Source organism: Halichoerus grypus, chromosome 1 (assembly GCF_964656455.1).
Source record: "Halichoerus grypus chromosome 1, mHalGry1.hap1.1, whole genome shotgun sequence".
Lineage (NCBI taxonomy): Eukaryota > Metazoa > Chordata > Mammalia > Carnivora > Phocidae > Halichoerus > Halichoerus grypus.
In genome coordinates, this window is record NC_135712.1 from 196321028 (window position 1) to 196348590 (window position 27563).

The 27563-nt window shown below is 53.7% G+C and overlaps 2 protein-coding genes across 8 annotated transcripts; one reads left to right on the forward strand and one right to left on the reverse strand.

Annotated features, from left to right (window-relative positions):
• The first annotated feature begins 117 nt into the window (after window positions 1-117).
• On the forward strand, window positions 118-15651 carry TLR9 (toll like receptor 9). Of its 5 annotated transcripts, none has more exons than XR_013449717.1 (3): window positions 118-3213; window positions 4121-8048; window positions 15002-15651. XR_013449717.1 is itself a non-coding variant. In XM_078077495.1 (2 exons), the coding sequence occupies exons 1-2, from the start codon at window positions 3211-3213 to the stop codon at window positions 7214-7216; spliced, it is 3099 nt and encodes a 1032-aa protein (XP_077933621.1). In that variant the 5' UTR covers window positions 118-3210; the 3' UTR covers window positions 7217-10891. The 5 variants fall into 5 exon arrangements, 2 of the variants coding, with proteins under 2 accessions (XP_077933621.1, XP_077933630.1); XR_013449716.1 differs by lacking the exon at window positions 15002-15651 and adding an exon at window positions 8162-10891; XR_013449715.1 differs by lacking the exon at window positions 15002-15651 and having other exon boundaries at window positions 4121-7406; window positions 7980-10891.
• On the reverse strand, window positions 13652-27563 carry ALAS1 (5'-aminolevulinate synthase 1). Of its 3 annotated transcripts, none has more exons than XM_036088436.2 (11): window positions 27403-27563; window positions 26224-26443; window positions 23264-23491; window positions 22317-22466; window positions 21675-21897; window positions 20244-20428; window positions 19298-19477; window positions 18794-18958; window positions 16475-16743; window positions 15645-15807; window positions 13652-13960 (listed from the first exon to the last, which is right to left on the reverse strand). In XM_036088436.2, the coding sequence occupies exons 2-11, from the start codon at window positions 26420-26422 to the stop codon at window positions 13800-13802; spliced, it is 1923 nt and encodes a 640-aa protein (XP_035944329.1). In that variant the 5' UTR covers window positions 26423-26443; window positions 27403-27563; the 3' UTR covers window positions 13652-13799. The 3 variants fall into 3 exon arrangements, with proteins under 3 accessions (XP_035944329.1, XP_077933637.1, XP_077933640.1); XM_078077511.1 differs by lacking the exon at window positions 27403-27563 and adding an exon at window positions 26804-26965; XM_078077514.1 differs by lacking the exon at window positions 26224-26443 and having other exon boundaries at window positions 27403-27528.

A 27563-nucleotide genomic window follows, 5' to 3' on the forward strand; every position in this document is an offset into this window, starting at 1 on the left:
CACCTCTGGCACTGGGAATTGGGAAACTGTGTATATAAGTGCCCCCCCTCAACTCGGAAGGGGCCCGTCAGCCTGCTAGGTGGGGCTGCAGCACCCCTGGCTACAGGAATGTGGGAGAGAGAGAGAGAGAGAGAGAGTGTGTACACATAAGCCTCACACGGGTCTCCTTGTTGATGGGAGCTCAGCCCGAGAGGCAGGCACACCTTCACCATGATAGGGGGCATCTGGGCATATTTATTTCCTACGGCCGCTGTAACAAAGTACCAAACATAGCGGCTTAAACCCACACTAATTTACTGTCAGTAGTTCTTGTAAATCTAAGGCTAAAGTCTGACAGGGCTGACATCCAGCTGTTGGCAGGACTTGTTCCTTCTGGAGGCCTCAGGGGCGAGTCTGTTATCTTACCTTCTCCAGCTTGAAAGGCTGCCCACATTCCTTTGCTCATGGCCCCGACTCCCTCTTCAAAGCCAGAGAGGTAGCATCTTCTCTGTGATTCCGCTTCCTTCTGCTTCCCGGTCACATGGCCTCCCTCTGTAGTCAGATCCTCCTCTGCCTCTGTCTTCTAAGGATGCTTGTGATTATATTCACTTCCCCACTTTCCAGATACTCTCCCCACCTCAGGATCCTTCACTTAATCCCACCTGCAAGGCCCCTTTTGTCCTGTATAGGAACGTATCCACAGGTTTGGGGATTAGGCCGTGGATCTCCTTGGGGCATTCTTCAGCCTGCCACACTGGGTCTGCTCTGCCCGCTGGGGTTCCTGGACCCTTTGGGGCTGAGGTGTAGACCTGGACCTCTAATCTGTGTGTATGCATGCAGACCTGAGCTCTGTCAGTTCGTTGGTCCTCTCTGCTACTTTTGTTCCTGCCCCCAAGGGTCTGGCTCCCTGGTCCCTGGGACTCTAGGAGAGTCTCTAGGCTCAGGGATTCGGCAGGAGCCAGAACTTCAGCCCATGCCTCTGGGAAGGGGGTGAGAGGCCCCTCCTATCCCAGGTAGGAGGTGTGCAGGGGTGGGGGCATGAAGGGTCATTGGCTGGGATTCAGCTGCTGAGTGGGCACGGTCTTTCTCTTGGGAGCATGTCTTGGGCTGGGGCTCCAGGGAGTGTCCCATCCCTGGGGCCTTTCACACTCCCTACTCAAGACCCTAGAATTATAGAAAGGAGAGCTGGAACCCTAGCTAGGACCCAGAGAAGGAGGCCTATCCTTGCCCACCCCAAACGCTGGTTCCCAGGTGGGCAGGAAGACAGTGGCATTGCCCCCCTTGCACTGCTGAAGCCCTGGGCCTATGTACCAGCTGGATGCCTGGCAGCCTGGAGCCTGCCTGCCATGACAGCCACCCAGAAGTGGGCATGGAGAAGCAGGGGTGAGCAGGTGTCCAGCCCTGCCTCCTCCCAGCAGAAGCTCTATTTGTTCATTCATTCATTCATCCAGCCATCATTCAGAGACATTCTCTTTGCCCAGAGCTGAGTGCTGGAGACTCATGGACTCAGTAAATATTGAGCATCTATGATGTTCTGGGCACTGTGCTGGACCCTGTGTATACAGACAAAAAACTCTTGCCATTGAGAAGCAGAAATTCCAGGGCGCCTGGGTGGCTCAGTCAGTTAAGTGTCTGCCTTCGGCTCAGGTCATGATCTCAGAGTCCTGGCATCGAGCCCCACATCAGGCTCCCTGCTCAGTGAGGAGTCTGCTTCTCCCTCTCCCTCAGCCCCTCTCCCTGCTTGTTCTCTCTCTCTCTCTCTATCTCTCTGTCTCAAATGAATAAATAAAAATCTTAAGAAAAGAAGCAGACATTCCAGCAGGGGAATAGGACAATATACAATAGACCATGGAAAATCAATGATATGTTAGCAGGTAAAAAGTTACGACAATGAAAAGCAGCAGGTAAAGGGGCTGAGTAGTGTCAGATCTAGGGTGAGAGGTTTAAAAGGAGGTCAGGGAAGGCCTCCTGAGGGTCATGTGTGAGCCAAGATATAAAGGAGGCAATGGAGGGGGCCAAGTGAATAGGAAAAGAGTTTCCAGGCAGAGCAAACAGTAAGTCCAAAGGCCCTGGGGCAAAGTATTCAAGCCCCAGCCAAGGAGGCCAGTGTGGCTGGAGATTGGTCAGGGAGGCCATGGGAGGGCAGATCTCATAGGACCTTGTTGGCCAGGATGTGGACTGTGCCTTGGATTCCAGAAAGGGCCAGGAAGGAGTCTGAGCCAAGGAAGGGCCTAGTGTGACTTAGGGGCGGAATTTGAATAGGCTGTGGAGTGTGAGCGCAGAAGTAGGGCAATCCGTGGGGCGGCGGTGACTGCACTGGTCCAGGCGAGAGATGAGGACGGCTCAGGCCAGCCTGGTGAATGTGAAGATGGTGGGCAACGGGCAGATTCTGAAGCTGGAGCCAACGGGACTTGCCGTGGGCCCAGGTCACCCTGAGGCTTTGGGCCTGAGTCACCTGTTAGGATCAGCTCAGTCAGAGGGAGCGTGGCAAGAGCCGTCCCAGCTGGCCTGGCCATGGGGCAGGTGCTCTGACGGGGGGCCCCCCGGCACACTGGGCACGCGGAAGAGGAGGCCCTGCCCCTGGAGGAAATGGCAGGCTGCGGTGGAGGCAGGTGCAGCCAAGGTGAGGCCCATGCTGCTGCACCCCCGGGTGTGCCAGGCCCCCCCGGAGCCCTGGGGACAGGACCAAGGGGGCAGGAACGGGCAGGTGTGGGAGCCACTGGCCCAAGAGAGCTCCCTTTGGGGCAGGGGCCAAGGGGCTGAGGTGTGAGGGTGCCAGTCCTCTTGGGACAGGGAGCGCCCTGGCAGGGGTGTCAGCATGCCCAGCCCACATCTGGTACTGCCCCCAATCCCAGTCTCTCACTGACCTGAGCCTGGGCTCTGGGCCTGTTCCTCCCCAGACTGTCCCTGACGACAGGTGTGAGGCGCACTGGGGCAGTGGCGCACTGTTAGGCCGGGGTGGGGGTGGTGGGGGACTGGAAAGAGGAAGGATTGAAGGGGCTTGTCTGCCAACTGCCTATGCAAATGGCTTCTGACTCAGTGCACCTCCCAACACTCGCACGGGCCCGGTGGGAGTGAGGGAGGGGCCTACTAGGTTTTTTCTTAATTCTCATTTCCTCTATTCTCTGAGCCCATGAGGGAAGGGGCTGTGAGCTCTAAGCATCCTTTCCTGTAGCCGCTGCCCAGTCTGCCAGCCAGACCCTCTGGAGAAGCCCCCCCCCGCTCCCTGTCATGGTAAGACAGCAGCCCTCAGCCCCTCAGGGAAGGGGGCAGTGGGAAGTGGTGGTGGTGGGGGGGGGTTGGTGGCTGCAGACAACAGTGAAAGGGCTGTCCCTGACATGGCCCTGAGGACACTCACTGAACCCCGAAGACATCAAAGCAGAAGCCTTTCTCTGAGCAATGAGACCAGAACCCATTGTGTGGCTGGGGAGGCTGAGGCCTGGGGCTTTGCTCAGTGGTGGTGCTGGGGCGACAAGCCAGGTGGACGCCCTGGACTAGGCGCTGTCTGGCCCTGTGCTGCCCTCCCTGTCTGATCCGTTCTGACCTACAGTGGCTTAGGTGCTTGGTCTGGTAGAGGTAGAGGAGTTGGGAGAGCTGGGCAGTGCCCCCTTCCCCCCACCCCGCCCCAGCCGGGGCCCTGGGTGGTACTCAGCCCAGACCCCAGCAGAAGACCCTTGTGCCTGCCTGGGACTTGGCCAGAGGCAGAGGGAGGCGTTGGGGGAGGCTGGTGGAGGACATGGAGGGCTTTTCAGGGCAGCTGGGTGGAAGGGAGCCAGGTGTCCCCTGGCTTGGGAGGAAAGAGAAGTGGCCCCTGAGGCAGGAAAAGGGAAGGTGGGGGAGAACCCGGTGGGCCTGCTGACTGCTAGTCTGGCTCTCCTGTCTGGCTGGGGTTTGGTTTTGAGTGAAAGTTCTAGATCGTGAGTCTGGATTCCAGGTCTCAGACGCAGCTCTGACTTGAAGACCGGGTCTGAGACCCGAGTCTACGTTCTCCGTGAGCCTTAGACGGGGGTGGGCGCTGAGCAGAGGCAGGAGCCTCCCCGGGGAGGGCTTGGAGAGAGGGGTGTGGGAGCCCTGCTGGGAGCCCCCAGGAAGTGGGGGCAGGTGGGGGCGGGGCTGGGGCGGTTGTCTCACAGGCCCGCAGGGCCCCTGCTGTGGTGCCCTGCACCCCCTGTCTCTCCTGGTGCAGGCCGCCGTGCTGGCCGTGGTCCTGGCCCCGGGTGCCCTGCCTCCCTTCCTGCCCTGTGAGCTCCAGCCCAACGGCCTGGTGGACTGCAACTGGCTGTTCCTCAAGTCTGTGCCCCGCTTCTCGGCGGCAGCGCCCCGCGGGAACATCACCAGCCTCTCCCTCTACTCCAACCGCATCCACCACCTCCACAACTCTGACTTTGTCCACCTGTCCAGCCTGCGGCGTCTCAACCTCAAGTGGAACTGCCCCCCTGCCGGCCTCAGCCCCATGCACTTCCCCTGCCACATGACCATCGAGCCCAATACCTTCCTGGCCGTGCCCACCCTGGAGGACCTGAACCTGAGCTACAATGGCATCACCACCGTGCCCGCCCTGCCCAGTTCTCTCGTGTCCCTGTCCCTGAGCCGCACCAACATCCTGGTGCTGGACCCTGCCCACCTCGCAGGCCTGCACGCCCTGCGCTTCCTCTTCCTGGATGGCAACTGCTACTACAAGAACCCCTGCCGACAGGCCCTGCAGGTGGCCCCGGGCGCCCTCCTGGGCCTGGGCAACCTCACACACCTGTCGCTCAAGTACAACAACCTGACCGTGGTGCCCCGCCGCCTGCCCCCCAGCCTGGAGTACCTGCTCTTGTCCTACAACCACATCATCACCCTGGCCCCCGATGACCTGGCCAATCTGACCGCCCTGCGCGTGCTTGACGTGGGCGGGAACTGTCGCCGCTGTGACCACGCCCGCAACCCCTGCAGGGAGTGCCCCCACGGCTTCCCCAAGCTGCACCCTGACACCTTCAGCCACCTGAGCCGCCTCGAAGGCCTGGTGTTGAAGGACAGCTCTCTCCACAGCCTGGACCCCAGGTGGTTCCATGGCCTGGGCAACCTCCTGGTGCTGGACCTGAGCGAGAACTTCCTGTACGGCTGCATCACCAAAACCACAGCCTTCCACGGCCTGGCCCGGCTGCGCAGGCTCAACCTGTCCTTCAATTACCACAAGAAGGTGTCCTTCGCCCACCTGCATCTGGCGCCCTCCTTCGGGAGCCTGCTGTCCCTGCAGGAGCTGGACATGCATGGCATCTTCTTCCGCTCGCTCAGCGAGACCACGCTCCGGCCGCTGGCCCGCCTGCCCGTGCTCCAGCGTCTGCATCTGCAGCTGAACTTCATCAACCAGGCCCAGCTCGGCATCTTCGGGGCCTTCCCGGGCCTGCGCTACGTGGACCTGTCGGACAACCGCATTAGCGGAGCTGCGGGGCGGGCGGCGGGGGCCACGGGGGAGGCGGGCGGGGCGGAGAAAGTCTGGCGGCCGTCCAGGGACCTGGCTGCGGGCCCACCGGGCCCCCCGAGCTCTGAGGACTTCATGCCAAGCTGCAGGACCCTCAACTTCACCTTGGACCTGTCGCGGAACAACGTAGTGACGATCCAGCCGGAGATGTTCGCCCAGCTCTCGCACCTGCAGTGCCTGTGCCTGAGCCACAACAGCATCTCTCAGGCGGTCAACGGCTCACAGTTCGTGCCGCTGAGCAGCCTGCGCGTGCTGGACCTGTCCCACAACAAGCTGGACCTGTACCACGGGCGCTCCTTCACCGAGCTGCCGCGGCTGGAGGCCCTGGACCTCAGCTACAACAGCCAGCCCTTCGGCATGCGCGGCGTGGGCCACAACCTCAGCTTTGTGGCGCAGCTGCCGGCCCTGCGCTTCCTCAGCCTGGCGCACAACGCCATCCACAGCCGCGTGTCCCAGCAGCTCCGCAGCGCCTCGCTCTGGGCCCTGGACTTCAGCGGCAATGCCCTGAGCCAGATGTGGGCCGAGGGGGACCTCTACCTGCGCTTCTTCCAAGGCCTGAGGAGCCTGGTCCGGCTGGACCTTTCCCAGAATCGCCTGCACACCCTCCTGCCCCGCAACCTGGACAACCTCCCCAAGGGCCTGCGGCTGCTGCGTCTCCGTGACAACTACCTGGCTTTCTTCAACTGGACCAGCCTGGCCCTCCTCCCCATGCTGGAGGCCCTGGACCTGGCGGGGAACCAGTTGAAGGCCCTGAGCAACGGCAGCTTGCCGAACGGCACCCGGCTCCAGAGGCTGGACCTCAGCAGCAACAGCATCGGCTTCGTGGTCCCCGGCTTTTTCGCCCTGGCCACGAGGCTGCGAGAGCTCAACCTCAGTGCCAACGCCCTCAAGACGGTGGAGCCCTCCTGGTTTGGCCCCGTGGCAGGCGCCCTGAAAGTCCTCGACGTGACCGCCAACCCGCTGCACTGCGCCTGTGGGGCGGCCTTCGTGGACTTCTTGCTGGAGGTGCAGGCCGCGGTGCCCGGGCTGCCCAGCCACGTCCGCTGTGGCAGCCCCGGCCAGCTCCAGGGCCGCAGCATCTTCGAGCAGGACCTGCGCCTCTGCCTGGACGAGGCCCTCTCCTGGGACTGCTTCGGCCTCTCGCTGCTGGCCGTGGCCCTGAGCCTGGCCGTGCCCACGCTGCACCGCCTGTGTGGCTGGGACCTCTGGTACTGCTTCCACCTGTGCCTGGCCTGGCTGCCGCGGCGCGGCCGACGGCGGGACGCCGCCGCCCTGCCCTACGACGCCTTCGTGGTCTTCGACAAGGCGCAGAGCTCGGTGGCCGACTGGGTGTACAACGAGCTGCGGGTGCAGCTGGAGGAGCGCCGCGGGCGCCGGGCGCTGCGCCTGTGCCTGGAGGAGCGCGACTGGCTGCCCGGCAGAACGCTCTTCGAGAACCTGTGGGCCTCGGTCTACAGCAGCCGCAAGACGCTGTTCGTGCTGGCCCGCACCGACCGCCTGGGCGGCCTCCTGCGCGCCAGCTTCCTGCTGGCCCAGCAGCGCCTGCTGGAGGACCGCAAGGACGTGGTGGTGCTGGTGATCCTGCGCGCCGACGCGCACCGCTCCCGCTACGTGCGCCTGCGTCAGCGCCTGTGCCGCCAGAGCGTCCTCCTGTGGCCTCGGCAGCCCCGCGGCCAGCGCGCCTTCTGGGCGCAGCTGGGCACCGCCCTGACCAGGGACAACCGCCACTTCTACAACCAGAACTTCTGCCGCGGCCCCACGACGGCCGAATAGCCCGGGCCTGCCCGCCCCGCCGCGCCGCCGCCCGGCCGCCCCTGCTCCCGGCCGGCGTGCAGCGGGCGCTCACTAAGCGAACGCCCCTCGGAGGCCCAACGGCTAACCCTGAGCTCCCCGGAGGCGTGAGCGGGAGGCCAGAAGGGGGACTGCACCGGGCTTTCCTGCCTGCAGTGAGGAGGGACGAGAGGTGATTCGGGAGAAATTGCCGAGCAGGAAAACGGGGGGCCCAGACACCGTAGGGCTGCAGGGCAGGGAAGCTGCTGAGGGCTGTTGTGTTGACGAGCATCTTCTCAGGGAGTCTGAGGAAGGTCCCTGAATGTGGTCTCGGTCCGTCGCAGGGAGCAGGCTGGGTCTCCGGTCCCATCCAGGCCCCTCCTCACACGCCCTCCCCTCCCCATCCCAGGCCGCTCCAGGCAGCCCAGTGCAGGCTGGGTCGCATACTGGCCTCAGGATCTGCCTCCCACACCCGCACGCCTGAAAATGCCTTGAGGGCAGAGAACTGGCAGGCCTGCTTCATTTCTGGCCCCCAGCAAAATCCTGAGAGGCAGCGGCCCTGCGGAGTGTTCATTCCGGCGGGGTGGAAGCTTTGTGCTGAGTTCGGGGGGCGTTGGCGCCCTCTGGTGGTCATGCCTGTGCTGTGCCCTGGAGACTGGCCCGGGGCTGGGGAGAAGCCTCTGAGTAGCTCCCCGTGGCAGGGAGCTGGGAGCCACAGAAGATGCTAGAGTGGGCTCACAATACGTCCGTTTCTGTTTTCACCTAGAATGGATACTGGGTCTCTCTGTTCTGACATCAAAGGGACACCTGGGTGAGCCCCCACCTGGCTACAAAGGTGAGGTCTGCCTTCCCGGCCCCTGCGTTTCACCGCGGATTGCCCTTAGGTGGGAGACAGCCACATCTGATGAGGGTGGAGTACGTGTGTACATTTCTGGTTCTCATATCCAGTGTAGGGTTCCAGACACTGCTTGGAGCACTAATGACCGGTGTTTGGAGACAGCCGAGTGTGTGGGGAGTTGTGGGTCACGTCAGGCCTGGAGCCTTGGAGGTTGCTTTGTCCTGGACTACTGCCTCACTGTCCCCACAACTGAACCTGCCCTCTGAGGAGCAGAAGAGACGTGTGCAGCCAGATAGCTGACGCTGGGGCCTGGGGTGGCGGGAGAGTGGAACCAGCTTGGCTGGCTCAGGACATTTGGGGGCCGGCCCAGCCACTCCAGGTCTCTGCAGTGGAAGGTGGGTGCTGGCCGAAGACTTGGCTATAACCTTACACAGCCTGACTGTGGGCAGCCCTGGGGTTTGAGGGGGAGCATAGCTGGGAGAGAAATGTAGGCCAACTTCCTCTTTCTGACTTGGGCACAGGGGCTCCTGTGGTAGGCTGGTGGCCCCTGTTATCTGCTTGCCTGACAGAAAGAGGGGCGCCTGGGTGGCTCAGTCGGTTAAGCGTCTGCCTTCAGCTTGGGTCATGATCCCAGGGTCCTGGGATCAAGTCCCGCGTCAGGCTCCTTGCTCAGCGGGAAGTCTGCTTCTCCCTCTGCCGCTCCCCCTGCTAGTACTCTCTCTCTCTCTCTCTGACAAATAAATAAATAGAATCTTTAAAAAAAAAGGAAGAAAGACAGAAAGGTCTGATCCACCAGTTGGAAGTCCCACATGGGCTCTGTCCTGTCTTGAGAAGGCCTGTTAGCTTCTGGAGGAGCAGACCGAGGCACGGCATGGCCCCGCATACTTCCTTGGCCTGTGCCTGGGGAGAAAAGAAAACAAGAACTGTCTTTTCGGCCAGCCTGGAGTCGAGGGGAAGCCCCTGCCGCACGGCTCGTGGGCTGATCTGGCCGCGTCTAGGAGCAGGAAGCAGGGCCTTATCCAGGGCCCCACAGTTTGCATGTGGGGAGCACCATCTGCCTGTCTCTCAGGACAGCTGAGTCGGCCCTCAGGCAGTTCTCAGATAGAATCCTCATGTACCCACCCACCCACTCATGCTCACAGTCCTGGTTCTTTTGGGGCTTCGGATTCAGAAGAGCATTTTCCGAAATGAAGCACGGGGTTATGGTAGGACGGTTGGCTTGGCTTAAGTGAGTCTGAGGATCCATGGCCCTTGGTTCAACCTGCAGAAAAAAGATCTGCTGTCTACAGGATCAGAAGGGGCAGAGCTCCGTTATCCTGGGTGTTAGGCTCAGGTGGGGCTGGGGGAGAGGCGGCTGCCGCTGCACTGTGCTCAGGAAGGGCGCTCATGGTTGACTCCAGGCCCTCTCCTCCACGCTGCTGGACATCCTTGACCATGAGACTAGCTGCGACCTCGCCCCGCAAGGCTGGGGAAGAGTGGGACTCAGGTCGGGCTACCTGGGCTAACTATTGGCTCTGCCATTTGGATTATCTCGGGCAGGCGACCTCCTGTTTGGAGCTTCAGTTTGCTCATCTGTAAATGGGGGTGGCCAGGGTTACTCTGCCGGCTATTAAGAAGGCTTGGTGCTAATGCATGTGAAGGTCTGAGAAACTAGCAGCCCTCAGCCATCATTATTAGGTAAGGGGCTTCTGCGGAGGACAGCTAGCTGATGCGGTTTCGGTATTTTATCTCTGTAACCCAGAGACTGATCCTCCACCCAGAGCACTGAATGGGGTTCAGAGGCAGATGTGGTTGAATTAGAGGCACATGAAGCTCCGAGCAGGCCCCTGGGGTTGCCTCCTGTGCTTTTTGCTGTCGTGGGGGCAGTGAGTACTAGACAGACGTCTGGGCACAAGACTTAGGAAAACCTGATAGGAGGAAAACGTAAATGTAAGAAAATTCTCCCTGCTAAGATTAGAAACGACAACTCTCTCTTTTCCCTCAAGGATACTTTCATGCCCCGGGCATCTATATATTCTTGGAAAACTTCGATGACATCATACATTTCCATACTCAAGTCCTTATTATGATGAGGGAGCAGAAGGCTAGCTGAAGACAAAGCACAAGCTGATACCCTGCAACCTCCCTGCACCCCCCACTCCCGGGCAGGACAGGTGTGACACTCTTCCAGGAATCTCCCAACTATCTTAATGCCTTGCCAGAGGGAAAAACAACCTTAGCTTGATGATAGCCAGGCCTCTAGTATCCTGAGGGTCTTCTTTAACATATGAAAATCCTTTTTTTTTTTTTTTAAAGATTTTATTTATTTATTTGAGACAGAGAGAATGAGAGAGAGAGAGAGAGCACATGAGAGGGGGGAGGGTCAGAGGGAGAAGCAGGCTCCCTGCTCGGCAGGGAGCCCGATGTGGGACTCGATCCAGGGACTCCAGGATCATGACCTGAGCAGAAGGCAGTCACTTAACCAACTGAGCCACCCAGGCGCCCTGAAAATCCTTTTGAAACCTCCCTTTTCCGGCGCACCTGGGTGGCTCAGTCATTGGGCGTCTGCCTTGGGCTCAAGGGGTCCTGGGATCGAGCCCCGCATCGAGCCCCGCATCAGGCTCCCCGCTAAGCGGGAAGCCTGCTTCTCCCTCTCCCACTCCCCCTGCTTGTGTTCCCTCTCTCGCTGTGTCTCTCTGTCAAATAAATAAATAAAATCTTAAAAAAAAAACCTCCCTTTTCCTTACTTCCCCCAACTGCTGAGTATATAATCAGCCACTTCTCAAGACCCCTGGGGGAACAGCTGTTTCCACCCACGGTTCTGTCCCCATGCTTTAATAAAACCACCTTTTTGCACCAAAGATGTCTCAAGAATACTTTCTTGGTCGTTGGCTCTGGACTTCACCCCACCGAACCTCACCTATATTCTAAAACCACATCAATTAGAAGCCCAGCTCCTTATTGTGAAGCAGTTCACAAATCCTGTCCACTTCCTGCAGACAGGTCCATCATCCTGTCTTCTCATAACCATGAGTAGCAGTGAGAAAAGGGGCGTGACCAACCCCCTTGACCCAGCAGATTCTGGGTCTTATGAGAAGGAGGGGGGGTGGGTCTTGCTAAGTGTTCAGAGAGAAACAGGACCTGCACTAGAGGGAACAAGTCACCCTGGGAGGAAGGGGGCGGAGGGAGTTCCTGCCTGGTGTAGGAGTGTGGGGGACGATGGGAAAGCCCGGCCAGCGCTCTGGAGGGACCGGGGCTGGGAAAGCAAGTCAGGCGTGTTTCCCGAGCAGAAAGGAACCATGTGCAGTTTGCAAGGTGACGGGACTTGCATCATGCCCAGGGGCCTGCCTAGATGGGTGGCTTTGATGGGACCAGGACTCGGCCGCTCTCTCCAGACCCAGTCCGGAGAAGGGGGCGCCCTGGGAAGGCGTGCCAGGACAACGGTGTCCAGGGAGGAGAGAGCACAGCCCCCCCTCTAGAGATAAGAGCGGGGGGGCAAGGCCACGCATTCTCTGTCCTCCAGCTGCTTGTTGTTTCCTCAGCTCACTTCTGCTTTCCGGTGAAGTAGACTTGGATGTCTCCCTTGGTCCCTGTTATGGGCTGAATGCGTACGTCCCCAATTCATGTATTAAAGCCCTAACCCCAATGTGGTGACGTTTGGAAGTATGGCCCTTGTGATGGGATTAGTGGCCTTAGGAGAAAGAAAAAGGCGGCGATCTCTCTCCACCCACATTCTGAAGAAAGGTCATGTGAATTTATAGCAAGGAGAGAATGGTCCGCAAGCCAGGAAGAGGGCTCTCACCAGGAACTGAATCTGCTAGCACCCTGGCGTTGACCTTCCCGGCCTCCGTAACTGTGAGAGATGGAGGTCTCCTGGTGTCTGGTGTCTGCAGTGGTTTGTGAGGGCAGCCGAGTGAAGAAAGCCCCCTCTCCTTCATTCAACGCACATTTGCTCAGTGCGTGCTGTGTTGTCAGGTGCTGTGCTGGCCGCCGGGGATACAGAAGGGGTAAGTCGGGGCAGATGACCAACAGGGGCAAAGTCACTGCGGGTGGTGACCAGTGCTCTGAAGGGCAGCACAGGAGGAGGTCAAGTGATGGGAAGAACAGAGGGGCTGGGCTGCCTCATCCTGGGGGCTCAGGGAAGGTCTCCTCAGGACCCTTGCCCTGTGTAAAGACAGGCAGCCGCGCCAGGATCCAGAGTAGCAAACTCCAGGGAAGAAACAATGGCGAACACCAAGGCCTGGAAGCCAGGGAGCACCTGGGGGAGCTGAGGCCCGGGAGCGTGCGCCAACACATGAAGCAGAGGGAGCAGATGGGAGGCGGATGGGCTCCCCACCTCAGAGGACGCGGTCAGCCTGTGTGAGGAAGCTAGAACCTAACCTGAGTGCCCCTGGAAGGCCCAGGAAAGTCTTCTGCAGGGGAGGAACATAATCCGCTTTATAATTTTAAAAGCTCTCTCGGGCTGCCATGTGGGGTCGAGGCTGCGGCAGATGCCAGGATGAAGGTGGCACCCCCGGGGTCACAGCAGCCGGGCTGACAAGAATTGGCCTGGCCCGAGATGGAGCTTACAGGTAGAACCTAAGAGGACTCAAGTGAGTCTCAAGTGACGCGAGAGAGCGGACTTGTCCGTAAGCGGCCAGCACAAGCTGGTAGAGGCCGGGGAGGCGGGCAGACCGGCTGCCCCGGGCCTGTGTGGCTCGAGAGGCCTGTCTGCCGGCCGTCAGCGGCCAACAGCTGGCAGCGGGAACCCAGGGCTGGGGGAGGTCGCATGGCGTGAGGGGCAGCGCCGAGGGCAGGTACTGTGCAACTGGGGGGGCTCGGCCTTCAAAGGAAGACCAGCTCATGAAGCAGGAGGGCCGTGTTCAGGAGAGGTTAGTGACACGGAAGCTGTGAAGGCCAAGGACAGCCAGCCACCTCAAAGACCCCGGGGGGGTCAGTGAGAGGAAAACAGAACCACTGGATTTGGCGCGGTAGAGGCAAGACGTGGTAAGAAAAGGGCAGCCTCCACAGGGAACAGGATGAGGGAGCGAGCGGGGCAGCAAAACAGAAAACAGGCAGAAGAGAGGGGTGCGGTAGCAGCCAGCAGGGGGTCTAGGCGGAGGGAGCGCTTGTTTCTTTTTAAGGTGGACAACAAAGCCTGCTGCGGGGTTAGGGTTAGGCTTAGAGAGGGTTGTAGGAAGGCACTAGGAACCAGGGGACGCAGAATACACGCGGAAGGAGTTGGAGAGGAGCACGAACACCTGCACCGTCCCTGTAAGGGACACCATCACAGGTGGCAGGGGCAGATGGGCTGGAGGACTCGGTGGCGACAGACAAGCGTTCCCTCCTGCTGTCCTACCTGCAGAGGGAAGCCTGAGGCCAAGGTGGTGGCAGGGGAGGGACAGCAGGGAGGGCGACAGCGATCAGAGGCGGAGTGATGGGGCCGCCGCCAGGTGGCTGGCATGGCGGGCAGCCGAGAGGTAGCTGGGTTCAAGCCGAGGAGGAAGCCCGGCCGCTGCAGCAGGGGCAGAGGGCCCAGTGTATGTTCCTCATCACTTCACAGAGCGCCACCACACAGACCGCATTGAAAGGGAGGAAAAAAATGATTTCTTTGATTCAGTGGCCAATAACAGGAGGACCCATCACTTACACAAGAATTTATTTCCAGGACTGTGCTTTTACTATAGATTAAAATTTAATATAATTTAATTCACATATAAAGACAGCTCTGGAGACTATCTGGATACGACATGGCCTGGGGTTAAGTGAGTAACTGAGGTCATGACACACTCAGGCCTGGGCAGATACCAACTTGCTCATGCCGGAGAAGTAGGATTTCTCTCTTTCACTCATCACTTCGAAATGCAGTGGCCTCCTGCAGAAGTTGCACTCGGCTGAAGAATGTGGCTTGAGTTCCAGCCCCACTCGCTTCCATGTGGCCAGCAGATTCTCTGTGAGGAGTTTTTAAAAATTGAAGGGAGTATGTATCCAAGAGAAATGCAAACATCGGCCCACACAAAAAGTCGAACACAAACATTGGCAGCACTATTATCTTCCTAACAGTCAAAAAGCAGAAACAACCTAAATGTCCACAGACTGATGGACAACACCGTGTGGTATATCCACACCAAAGAAGATTAGTTGGTACTAGAAAGAAAGAGAGGATTCGTGCTACAACGCGGATGGGCCCTGAAAACACTGTGCTGTCCAAGAAGCCAGGCACACAGGACCCATGCAGTGTTACATGGAAAGTAAAGCCTGGGCGCACGGGCAGAAGGGGGTCAGCAGCTGATAGGGGCTGGGGCTGGGGAAACACGCAGTGGCTGCTCGTGAGTATGCGGTTTCTCTCTGGGCTTATGAAAATGTTCTGGAATCAGATAGTAGTGACGGTTGCCCAACATCACGACACACTTAGAACCCATGGAACTGTATACTTTATGTATAATTTTTAAAGATTTTATTTATTAATTTGCATGCACGCGCGTGACAGAGAGGGCGCATGAGAGAGCACAAGCAGGGGGAGCGGCAGGCAGGCCACTCCCCGCCGGCAGGGAGCCTGCTTCTCCCTCTCCCACTCCCCCTGCTTGTGCTCTCTCTCTCTCTCTCTCTCTCTCGCTGTATCGCTGTCAAATAAATAAATAAAATCTTAAAAAAAAAAAAGGTGAAACTAGGGGTGCCTGGGTGGCTCAGTCGGTTAAGCGGCTGACTCTTCTTGATTTTGGCTCAGGTTGTGATCTTAGAGTTATGAGATCGAGCCCCATGTCATCGGGCTCTGTGCTCAGTGGGGAGTCTGCTTGGGATTCTCTCCCTCTCTCCCCCTCTGCCCGTCCCCCTTCCCCTCTCCGCACTCACATACTCTCTCTTGCTCTCTAAATGACTAAAAAAACCAAAAGGGTGAAATTTGTGATATGTGAATTATATCTCAATAAAGCTATTATAAAAATAAGCAAAAATCGAGCAACAAAACCCAAGTCTGGCTTTGTTTCACACAGCTTCAGGGAAGAAGTTGCTCCAACATCGTTCCACTACACTGAAACTGAACATTCCTGGCAGAACGGCCCAAAGCCCGCAAGGCAGCAAGACCATCTTGGGAGCCTCAGGAGGCAAAGGCGACCTGTGGCTGAAAGCAGCCCCTCCATCTTTGCCTTTAGGTTGGACACAGAGGGTGCTGGGACGGTTGAACAGAGCTGCAAGCCTTATAAAACACTGAACGATTACTCTTACGAGAAGAGGTTAGGTGGGGGGTTGCCTCAGGGACCATACACCAGAGAAACGGAGAGAAGCACAGAGCTGACCTCCAGAGGACCAGGGCTGACTCAGGCCTCCAGAGGCCTCTCTCTCCTCCCCTGCACTAGCCATTCCTGTGCATCTTTGAGTCATCCCGACAAGGGGGCACTGGAAACAGTGGATGGATGAGCAGGGACGAGCCCTCAGAGCTTCTAAGTCGTGTCTGCACCCCCTAAAGCGAATCCAACAACTAAATGTCTTTTACAGTTTTAAAGCATCTGAGAGCATTCTTAATTTCTTGGAGAGAAGAAACGGATCTGAATGCCTTTGAAAGGCTCCAATCACACACACTGCAAGGACAGCTTGGTGCAACTTTCTAGCGAGGTACCGCAGCTCTGCAGTACTCACCGAGGAAATAGTTCATCATCTGTGGTGTGTGGTGAGGGGTGGGGGCGATCCGCAGAAGCTCCTCCCCCCGGGGCACCGTGGGGTAGTTGATGGCTTGGACGTAGATGTTATGCCTGCTCATTAGTTCATCACAGACTTCGGTGTTTTTAGCAGCATCTGCAACCTGCGTTTGTAACAGAAGGTAAGGTCACTGCAGGACAGACCACCCCTTAGCAGCGATTCTAATGAACACGGCACTCAGGAGGGAGGTTCAGGCTCGAGCAGCCACGCAAGCTGCCACTTAAAGGGCCCAGGAGTGCTTAGTACGGACTAGAGAACTGAAAGCACATTAGAAGATCACACACTGATCTCCCTCCCAGGCTTCAACTCCAGGTGCCGCCAGCTGATCCTCCTACCCAGGGATGTGTGTAACCGTGGGAATAAAGCAGCTTTGATTATACTAGCTATATTAATTCTACTAATTCAACTGTGACACCAACAGGGCTACCATTTATAGTGGAAAGGGCAAGACCTATTTCCATATTAACTGAATAAAAAGCTAGACTTCAAAGCCAGCCATGTGGAGGCTTCCGGAACTTTTTACACAGAAGCGCTTTTAAGGCTAGTGCTCTGGAGAAGGAACCTCTGCTCTAGCCTGCTGGGTTCAAAGGCTTCATTCTCACTGTGAAGTCAGCCCAAGGCAGGGACAGAGCAGAGGGCCACTGACTACAGCCCCCTGCCCCAGCAGTCACCCTGCCCCAGCCCAACCTCAGGAAGGCGTGAACCAGAACATCCCAGGTCCCGTACGGAGGCACAGCCCCCAGCAAGTCCAGTCCCGGACAGGTCATTACCCGGACAGGGATGATGTGACTGGGGCAGTGGACGACCGGGAGGCCTGCGTCCATGAGCATCTGCCTCATGAGCTTGACGTTGCGCTGGTGCTGACGGCGAAGCGCCCGCCCCTCGGCGCTCTTCAGAATCCGCACAGACTCCAGGGCTCCGGCCAGCAGCATGGGCGGCAGGGAGGTGGTGAAGATGAAGCCGGCCGCATAGGACCGCACAGTGTCGATCAGAGAACTCGTGCTGGCGATGTACCCTCCGACACAGCCGAAGGCTTTGCCTGCGAGGAGAAAGCTTCATGTACTCCGTAACGGCCCCCGTATGTGCCCAGCAGGGTGCCACAGAGCCTCGGAGCCCTTCTGTCTTTATCCTCTCTATGTGCCCTAAGACTCAAGTCAAGGGATGTCCACCCATTTCTGAAAGGGAGAAAGTGGAGGTTAGGGTCCTCCCCTAAATCACAGGACCAAGCTGGTGTCTAACGAGGACCAAAGAACAGGTCTCCACACCAGTCCTGACGCTGAGGGACCTGTCCCCGTGTGCCCCAACAGCGAGCGGCAGCCTCTCGTCGCCCCTGCCTTTCCCACCCGGACTCGCTGCTCCGCGGCAGGTAAAGTGCCAACTCCCACGGCAGGCCTGGTGCGTGCGTCCTCTCACCACGAGCATCCCCCTGGGGCCAGAAGGTAACCCAGCTAAGACATGAGCTGTTTTGGTGTGACCAGTATTATTTCCTTCCAAAGTAAACACAGAACTCTTGACGAGCAGCATTGCCCAGAGAAACATGAAAACTCAGAACCTATTAGGGCTGATTTAGGGCCAACCTCATTTATCAATTCTCCTTAAATCCCTTTGTATAATCTGTAGCTCAAGTTTCAGGGTTAAGGACTGCAGAAGGGTCCTTCTAGATGTCAACGCTGTGTTCTGTACCGAACACCCCTGCTTGAACCCCATGTGGGGCTGGGCTGGCATAAGCTCTTACAGCGGCCAGTCTCTCTCTGCAGCCCGCCCCAGTGTGCAGCGACTACACCTTTCCCGCTGCAAGAAAAGCGTTGCTGGAAGGAAGACACGTGAACGAGTGCTTTCCTCCTGACAAGGCTCTGCCCTGCAACCCCTGGGCTCTCCTGGTCTCCCCGAGGTCCTCAGCCCCGACAGTGCCAAAGGGCACTCTTTTTGGCCTGCCCTTCCTTTACCAAGTGCAGGCTGTGAACTGGCATTTTAGCTAAGTGCTACCTGGGTCTCCAACTGCCTTATTAACTTTGAAATCCTCACATTTGTTTAATTCATGTTTTCATCTCTCTGGAGTCCTCACAGGCAAAGAGAATGTCTATGGCAACTGTCTGCACACAATTCATTTATCTTCTCCACAAAAACTGAGGTAGGGTCTGTTATCTCCATCACATAAGCGTCCCTACTTTCCGAAAGTTGTTATGCCACCTCACTTTTACGAGAGACCTACATTACACTTGTTTTCGCTAACTGAAAGAAATCTGAAGAGGACTTTCACTTTTACGATGAAAGGTGAAAAGCGAAAATATTTGGTGTGTGGCAGCGAGCCATGAGAGAGGCAGCGTGCACCCCAAGCACCCAGAGTGGCCCCACTGAGCCCCGGCTCCGGGAACCACTCGGCACCCCAGCAGCAGGCCGCCACAGCTTTGACCTCGGTCTGTGAGCACCTGTGTCTCTGCTTTATGCCATTTTGGCTGACGAGAGGTTTCAAAGGAACACTCCGCTTCTGGGTCATGGGGAAACCTATACTGGTGAGGAAGCGGAAGGGCAGAGAGATGAACTACCAGCCCAAGGTCACAGAGGCGGGAGTCAGGCAGCCAGGATTCCCAGCCAGCAGGCAGCACGGCGACAGCGCCCAGCTCCGTGACACGATGCTTCTCACCCAGGAGCAGCAAATACAAAGTAGAGCTCAGTGCTTCACGCCACCTGAACCCACAGGTCCTCACGAATGCTCTAGGAGAACAGCACTCCATCTTTTTTTTTTTTTTTTAATATAACAGAACAATCTGAAGTAGAGAGAGTAAAGGCTGTCACCATGGCGTGTAGCTAGAACCACTACTACACTTGCAATGAGCCCGAATGGCAACAAAGAGTATTTCTGTCAGGTGAGGCTGTGAGATTTCCTTTGGTTCTGGGAGCCATGCCTCTCTGACTGAAGGGGTTCTGCTAAGCTGTACCACCACTGAGCAGATACAAACTCATCCAGAAAGTGGCCCAGGCTTTATAGGCCACCACCCTGTCTCCTCACCCGATCCCAGCTAGTCCTTGGCCTTGATAGGAGAATAGAATTTTAGTGCAGATTGCAGAATGTGCAGGAGTATACGTACCAAGTGTTCCAGAAATGATGTCCATTTTAGGCATAACTCCATCCCGATCACCAATCCCTCCACCTTGAGCCCCGTACAGTCCCACTGCGTGGACCTCATCCACGAAGGTGATTGCTCCAAACTCATGCGCCACATCACACAGCTCTTCCAGTGGGCACACTGCTCCTGAAGAAAGAGCACAGACTCCTCTGAAGAGCTTGCTACTTCACAAATTCCTGTTTTGGTAAGAGTCAGAACAAAATAACTTCTGTTCTAAAGGTATTATTTTAATATTGGGAAAAATAATGAACTTCCCCCAGTTTCTAGATCATCTTGGGGTCTGAGAGCCTAGTAAGAGCCAGAATAGAAAATCTACATTCACCCAAACCTCCACAATGTCCACCAAATACAAAATCCTAGCAGAGTAAGAAGAAATTGCAGAAACAAAATAAACATCACACTTTTCAAAGAGTCCAGGCCTAGTTTTTCATCTAAGGTTTCAAACTGGCCTCTACTTCGACTTACCATCCATTGAGTGGACGGTTTCAAATGCGACAATCTTGGGGACCGAAGGGTCAGATCTTTGCAGCAGTTCTCTGAGGTGGCTGACGTCATTGTGGCGGAAGATGTACTTTGGCACGCGGCTGTTCCGAATCCCTTGGATCATGGAGGCATGGTTCCCAGAATCGGAGTAAATCTCACAGCCTAACATGATAAAAACAAAAACAAAACACTACTTATTGCCATCTGCACCAAAGACAAATTATTTCCTAGACAGGGACAACAGACTTTGCCCTGAAAGTGCTGCTTTGCCCAGTAGGAAAGACACTCCTGGCCAGTTTCTTCCTGGGAAAATCGTGAGCTAGTGCTTCTCCTTTGAGAAGGCCCATAGGTGTAGAATAACCCAATGGCAGACACCAATCTGCTTTTGCATCCGGCCACCTCATTCCAAACTCCATCAAAAGATAACTACGAATGATTAAGAGAATTCTCCGAAGGATTTGCCTCGAATACAAAGCACGTTTGAAGCAATTAGCTTAAGGACAAGCCCTTAATTAGTATCTTTTGCTACTTCATCTTCTCATGTGCAGTGAGCACTTCATGTTTCAATTCAAGAAAAAAATGCTCCCGGGGCGCCTGGGTGGCTCAGTCGTTAGGCGTCTGCCTTCGGCTCAGGTCATGATCCCAGGGTCCTGGGATCGAGTCCCGCATCGGGCTCCCTGCTCCGCGGGAAGCGTGCTTCTCCCTCTCCCACTCCCCCTGCTTGTGGTCCCTCTCTCGCCGTCTCTCTGTCAAAAAATAAATAAAATCTTTAAAAACAAAACAAAACAAAAAAAGAAAGAAAAAATGCTCCCAGATACTTTCATTGCTCATAACTGTTTCTGGTAAGCCCTCTGTGTTGTCACTATCCCTGCTATTCCTAAGAAACCCAAAACACTCTAAGGCACCAGGACAGGCTTCCTTAACCTACCCGGCATCATCCTAGCCAGAGTGAAGAGGGTGGAGTCGTTGGCCACAAAGCACGAGGAAAACAAGAGTGCTGCATCCTTCCCATGTAAATCAGCCAGCTCCTGCTCCAGGTCCACATGGAATTTACTGGTTCCAGAAATATTTCTGGTACCACCAGCTCCAGCACCATGCTGTTTCAAAGTGTCCCTTTTATTTAAAAAAAAAAAAAAAAAAAAGAAGGCAGACAGAAAATAAATCTCATGGTTCCAGATACTCTGTGAATCATTCCTCTCCCCAGGAGCTGGGACACTGAATCTTATGTTCATCTAGCAAGTCTCTCACGGTGAAACCAGGGGCCAGAAGTTTCAACTGCCTTCATCTTTAGACTAGGTGGCAGGTGTCAACACTAGGGTGAGGGTATCCTGAATACCTCTAGGGATCATCAAAAACAAGTGTTTGTCACTAGGTACTTAGTATCAGCTGACTTAATTTACTAAGGCATCTTTTCTCTGACAAACATCCTTCTCTCCAAACACAACCTCAGTCTCTACCAGTCACATAATGTTAGAAGAGATCTACTACTACACCTCAGACTGGACTCTCTTTAGCAAGCCTCCCTACAGGTTTTGGCAAGCAACTCTCTCAAGTGTCTCTAGCCATGGACAACCTCCCGAAGCACATGAATGAGGGGATCTACCACCCTTGTTAATGTCTTTCCTCCAGTGCTGCTACATTTGTATCTCTCCATCTGCCTGTGCAAAGTGGCCTACCACTGGGAGCCGTGGGAAGTGAACGGACACGAGTAGTCAATGAGCCCATACACTTGAACCCTCACACACAAAGGGGCTCCACACCTACTTGTCAATTCCAGTCTAAAAGTCATCTGTCAGTATTTTCTTTTTAAGATTTTATTTACTGGGGCGCCTGGGTGGCTCAGTCGTTAAGCGTCTGCCTTCGGCTTGGTCATGATCCTGGGGTCCTGGGATCGAGCCCCGCATCGGGCTCCTTGCTCCGTGGGGAGGCTGCTTCTCCCGCTCCCATTCCCCCTGCTGTGTTCCCTCTCTTGAGGTCTCTCTCTCTGTGTCAAATAAATAAATAAAATCTTAAAAAAAAAATAGATTTTATTTACTTACTTGACACAGAGAGAGATAGTGAGAGAGGGAACACAAGCACAGGGAATGGGAGAGGGAAAAGCACGCTTCCCGCCGAGCAGAGAGCCCAATATGGGGCTCGATCCCAGGACCTTGGGATCATGACCTGAGCCGAAGGCAGACGCTTAAGGACTGAGCCACCCATGCGCCCCATCTGTAGATATTTTTGAAGGCTAAGATAGTATTTGTTATGGCACACTTTCAGCGGCTGAATATTGCCCCCATAAAAGATCCAATCCCTCTAAATCATCAATGTCTTGCCAAATAAAGTCAGTGGTATCTGAAAGCTGAGGGCTACTTACATGACTGCCCCACACACTCGTGGGTGTCGACTCATTCCTAGGTAGTCATTGCTACACCAGACTGACACCTGCTTTTTGGTGATCAAAGAGTCGGAATAGTCATCTGCCATGGGGAAGATGTGAGCCCTCCGGTTCACAGTTTTAAAAACTCGATAGGTATGGTCATTTTTTTTCTCATCAATTTTCTTCTCAAAGAAACGATCATACTGAAAAGTGGAAACAGCTAAAAACCAAACAAAAAACAGGACAAACATGGTTAGGAAGGCATGTCTGGGTTTTGGCAAGAGACCTGGGTTCCAACCCCAGCTTGGTCATCCAACAGCAGGGTGATTCTGGACAAATTAATGAAGTACTCATGTGAGCCAGTTATAGGACATCCTCATTTTGAGACCGTGAAGGTCTCAAATGAGACTGTGTATGTCAATTGTTTAGCACAGGGCCAGGGCATAAAAGGTAGGTACTAAGGGAGAGAAGGCAGTTTACCAACAGGGTTTGTATTTACTGTGGCCGAGAACACCTACGTGCATCAAGCAAGAGACATGGCTTTTAATCCTCAACTCACCAAGCAATTTTGTGTTTAATCTAATATATGTTTAAGTTAAAAACCCTCTCATGCATCAGGCAAGTAACAATGAGACCTACATTTTGGCAAGTTATCTTGAAGAAGATGGGACACTCTTTCCGGTCTTTGCTTTCGCATGATATCCTGGAAGTTCTTGAGCAATCCACTTGTCTCCCCTTTGTCGGCCTTCACACTAATCACACTGGGGTTCACTGAGGTTTGGGCAACCTCTGTAACAAAAGTAACAAGAAAAGAGGACAAGCATTCTATTCTGAGTTCACAATACTTTCCAGAAATATTGTCAAAAATGAATTACTGCCTAGTTCACCAAAAAAAGCTGATCATAACCAAAGTTAGTAGTAACCGAGTGTATGAGGCTTTTCTTCTCCCCTTCTATTTTAATGGCCAATGCCTGGTGTTGTTTTGTTTTCAGAGCTACCAGACAGCTTTAATGAATATTAGAGTCCAAAGCTTTCTAGCTGGTTGGCAGGTCTTCCCCACCTTCCCACTCCACCCAACCCTAATCTCAATTTTCTTCATGGAAGACAATTCCAGCCATATGCATCATTTCTGCTGGTGCGGTTTTCTGGGGACTTTTGGTGCTCTGTGGCTATAGCCACAACTGGAATTAAAGTTGCCTCTTAATGACCATCAGTAAGACACACAGCTTGGGAGTCCTAAGACCATCAATTACTGCAGGAACACTATTTTTTTACCTTTTATCCCACTGATGGCAGGAAAGAAACAAAGGGCAGTTGGTAACAGCTTACACCGCAGGGTATTTTCAGAAATGAAGCAATTACTATAAAAAGTGGTCACATCCTACCCACACACCCCAGAAAGAAAGTCCCACATTTTCTCAAGCAGTCCTCTGACCGACTATCTTGATGACCTTCCTCCTTGGCCCTAAAAGAGGAAGTTTTTTATACAAATGCTACCCTAATAATAGCTCATACATAAATCTGAAGGATCAAAAGAACCAAAGGGACCTCTTGGTTCTTCCTAATGGTTCCAGTCATGTGTTTACCTTTCCTCACGGCATGCATTTCCTGCACATCCTCCTGAAGCTCGAGACTGGCTTTGCAGAAGACACTGCTGCCCTTCTGGCTCATCTGGGCTGCCAGGAAAGGGCATTTGCTTGCAGTGCCCTGGCTCGTGGCAAGGGAGGGATGTCCAGATGAAAGCTGCGTGCCATCTGGAGTCTGCTGGGATCCATCAGCAGCTTGCTCAACCTCAGCTTTGGCAGTTTTGTCCTCTGCGGGGTGAAATGGAAAAACCGAAGCATCAGATCTAGTTGCACAATACACAAGAAAGCCCCTTGTTTCTCCTATTGCCTCAAAGACAATAGGAGCCCTCCGGTTCACAGTTTTAAAAACTCGATAGGTATGGTCATTTTTTTTCTCATCAATTTTCTTCTCAAAGAAACGATCATATTGAAAAGTGAAACTGCTAAAAACCAAACAAAAAACAGGACAAACTGATGGTTAGGAAGGCATATCTGGGTTTTGGCAAGAGACCTGGGTTCCAACCCCAGCTTGGGTCTTATACTTACTCTACCCCCACATTTCAGGCACAAATTTATTTTTATTAGGTTCTGCTAATTGAACTGTTTTCTCATCTGCCTCACTGGAAACAATGTTTCTGTGAGGAGTTAACTGGCACAATCCAGCTATCTCTTAAACCCATATTTATCCCTTATAAATCCACCAAAAAGTAGTATTTTCTAGTTTCAGATAGCCTAGAGTTCTTGAGTTGGAGGATTTCCAGTAAATCTACCCAAAGGACACATAGCATATTTCATGAGAGGACACACTCTTGAAGATAAATAGAAGCGTTTATACAATTTTTTCTCTGCTAATATTTTTGAAACAGATTCTTGACAAAGAAGCTTGCTGTTGCTTAACATATAAATTACTGATTTTCTTCTTAACAAAAGAAATTGGCGGGACGCCTGGGTGGCTCAGTCGTTGAGCGTCTGCCTTCGGCTCAGGTCATGATCCCGGGGTCCTGGGATCAAGTCCCACATCGGGCTCCCTGCTCAGTGGGGAGCCTGCTTCTCCCTCTGTCCTGCCCCTCCCCCTGCTCGTGCTCCCTTGCTCTCTCTCAAATAAATAAAATCTTTAAAAAAAAAGAAATTGGGCTAAAATTGAGGTCTTTCGATTGTTGTCTATAAATTACTAGTATGCTGAGAAAAAACCACAGAAATATCACATTCACACACGTCATCTACTTGCTCATCTAAATGCATCAAAGAAATGCACTGACTTAACAAAGCTGGCTGGTAATTATGCTTTTAGTCACAATGACTTTCCTCTCCCCTGGAGCAAATTCATTCACCTTTCTTCTAGTAAAGTCTTACTCTGCATCATCCTGGAATACTGTGAGTCACAGGCTAACCTTGCCTACAACTTGGGTAAGATGTCTCAATACAGTTTTTATTAAAATCTTCTATGAAGTAAAAAAAACTGCTTTGAAGTTCATTTCATTCATTATAAAAGTAATATACATTCACTGTGGGAAACCTAGAATAATAGTGTTCTGTCTCTCAAAAAATAACCATTACAGGCATCTTGGTAAGTTATCTTTTTTTCCCTATGTACAAGTTTAAAAAAAGTTTTACTTATTCTGCATGTGCTTGCTTATTTTTCCCTTTCCATTATAAAGATCTGCCTAAGCTAGTAAATAGTTTGTTAATATCATTTGCAATGGTTTCCTGAGAGTCTACCAAGTGAACAAATCATGTTCTACTCAACATCCTCTATAGCAGGGAGAGAATTGTAAAAGAGTATTTTGATTGTTCAGTAAAAAAAACATAACTCCTAAAAGAGGAAAAGAAATCCTACAAAGGATTAAATCCCTTCTGCTTACAGAAAAAAACAAAACAAAACAAAACAAACACTCCTTTCTTACAAGGAACACATCCAGAGAATACACCCAGAAGAGCCTGTAAGGTAAATTATTCTCTAGGATTAAGTGAAATCTGAAAAGCCTCATTCTCTCCTGGTACAGCCAGAACAAAACAAAAGCCAACTCTGATCTCTTTATTAAAAACAAAATTTAAAAATTCACATATAAAATAAAGATACATGTGTTAAAAAAAATCACTAACAAATTCTGTATGATTCCATTTATTGAGGTTCCTACAGCAGTCAAATTCACAGAGACAGAAAGTAGAATGGTGTTTGCCAGGGGGCGGGGGAGGGGAAGTTAGAGTTGAAGGAGCAGAGTTTCACTTTGGGATGTTGGAATAGCTCTGGAAATTGGATGGTGGTGACAGTTGCACAATAATATGAATGTACTTAATACCACTGAACTGTACAATTGGTAAGAGATGGTAAGTTTTATGTTAGGTGCATTTTACCACAATAAAAAAATAATTTTAAGGAGAAAAAAGTCACAACTTTTTTTTAAGTCAGAGCTTTAAAAGCCAAAAGCTTCCACTCAATTTTGCTGCAAACCTAAGACTGCTCCAGAAAGTTAAGTCTATTAAAAAAAAAAAAAAGCCAAAGGGCCCAATATTTAATGAAGGAAAGGTTGAAACAGAACATTCCAACTTTTTTTTTAAGTAGTGTGGAGCCCAATGTGGGGCTTGAACTCATGACCCTGAGATCAAGACCTGAGCTGAAATCAAGAGTCGGACGCTTCACCGACTGAGCCACCCAGACGCCTCAGAACATTCCAACTTTATATTTACATAAATGAGGTACTGATGAACACTAAAACTCCAAAAGACACCGACATGCAATCCAGAAACCTGTAAGGTACACACTGGCCACCGTCTCACTTTTAAAGATGGGAAAACTAAAAGTGCCTACTTGCGGGGTTAGGATGACAAGTATGAGATACTCCATGCAAAGAACCAAGCCTGGCACAGAGTAACGCCCTCAGTTACTGTGCCCCTCGTCACCGCTGTGGACTAGAAATGCTTCTAGTCTAGTGATAAATGCAAACACTGCCACCTCCTACGTTATTGCCAATGACACTTACTCTCATTAGCTGGAGGGGTTTCTTTGACCTGCTGACAGTGTACTGTGGAAGTGGACAGGGCCCGAGGGGCTGGCTTGCCCCCAACTTCCATCATCTTAGGGCAGTTTTGGGCATAGAACAACAGAGATTTTCCTGCCTTCTGCAGAAAGGCCTGAGGCACTCGGGATAAGAATGGGCAGCGGCGAACAACAGTCTCCATGTCCGAGAGGGTACACTGATCCTATAGAAAGACAATGAGTGACATCAACACTTGTTAATAATCAGGCAAATACCACGCAAGGTCACTGGGTTCAGGTGTCACCTGCAGTTTATAGCAAGGGTACCCTTATAACAAGTCTCACTCAAAAATGTCTAAGGACCGCACTCATGTGGGACTCAACTAAGGAGTGGTAACCATACTCGACCCAGGTCACCAACTTCTTCTTTCATTCCCCAGCTCTACACAAAAGCACCTGCAAAGCAACTTTACCAAGTGAAGTAAATGCCGATGATTAACAACCAAGGGGCTGGAGCAACGAAGGACAGACAAGTCGGGAACAGGTTTGGGAGGACAGGGAAATGCACAGTGCAGATAAGCCACCTTGGCATACACCCGAGTGAAGTGAGGCTAGGGAAGAAGTCACTGTCATCCATCCAGGCAGAGAGGACTCCCAGGGATCCTGAACTTCTCCTGGTCCTCACATCCCCAAACCTGAGGAAGGCACCCAGCTGGGCTCTGGGTCCCTGAGGCAAGGATTTCCCTGAGGTCATCCCTCACAGCTCCAACAGGACATAACTGAGAGAGGAGGAGACATAAAAGCAGGGGTAGGAGGGGACGCGGTTGGGGCTAACTGGGGAGAGGCAGGAGCTATAAAATCGAGGGCGTTAGGTCTGGAGATAGGTGGTGGCCCTGGACAGGGGAAGGTCAGAGGTTATCCGGGGTCGAGGGCTCAAGAATAACGGGGAAAAAGGAATTCTAAAGAAGCGGCCAGTTAAAAGGGAATGTAGGAAGAGGGCCGAATGGGTGAAACTGAGGCAACCCAGTGGGCTCAGGGTCTGGAGATGAACGCTGACCCCAAGGAGGCGAGGGACGGGAGCAGTGGGGGATGGGGTCCCAAAGACCGGGCAAGCGGGGCGCGCGCTGGCAGGACACGCGGGGGCTTCCCTGGCCGGCGCCGCACCCAGAGCGCGGGCCCTCACCTGCGCGGGGGACTGCGGAGGAGGAGGCGGCGGCGACGGCGGCGGCGGCGGCGGCGGCAGGCACCCAAGACAACTCGAACCAACCCGTTGCCCTTTTCGGCGAGGAACCTCAGGCCGCGGGCGCCGTCTTCCTAATATACAGCCGGAGGGAGCGCTGCGCA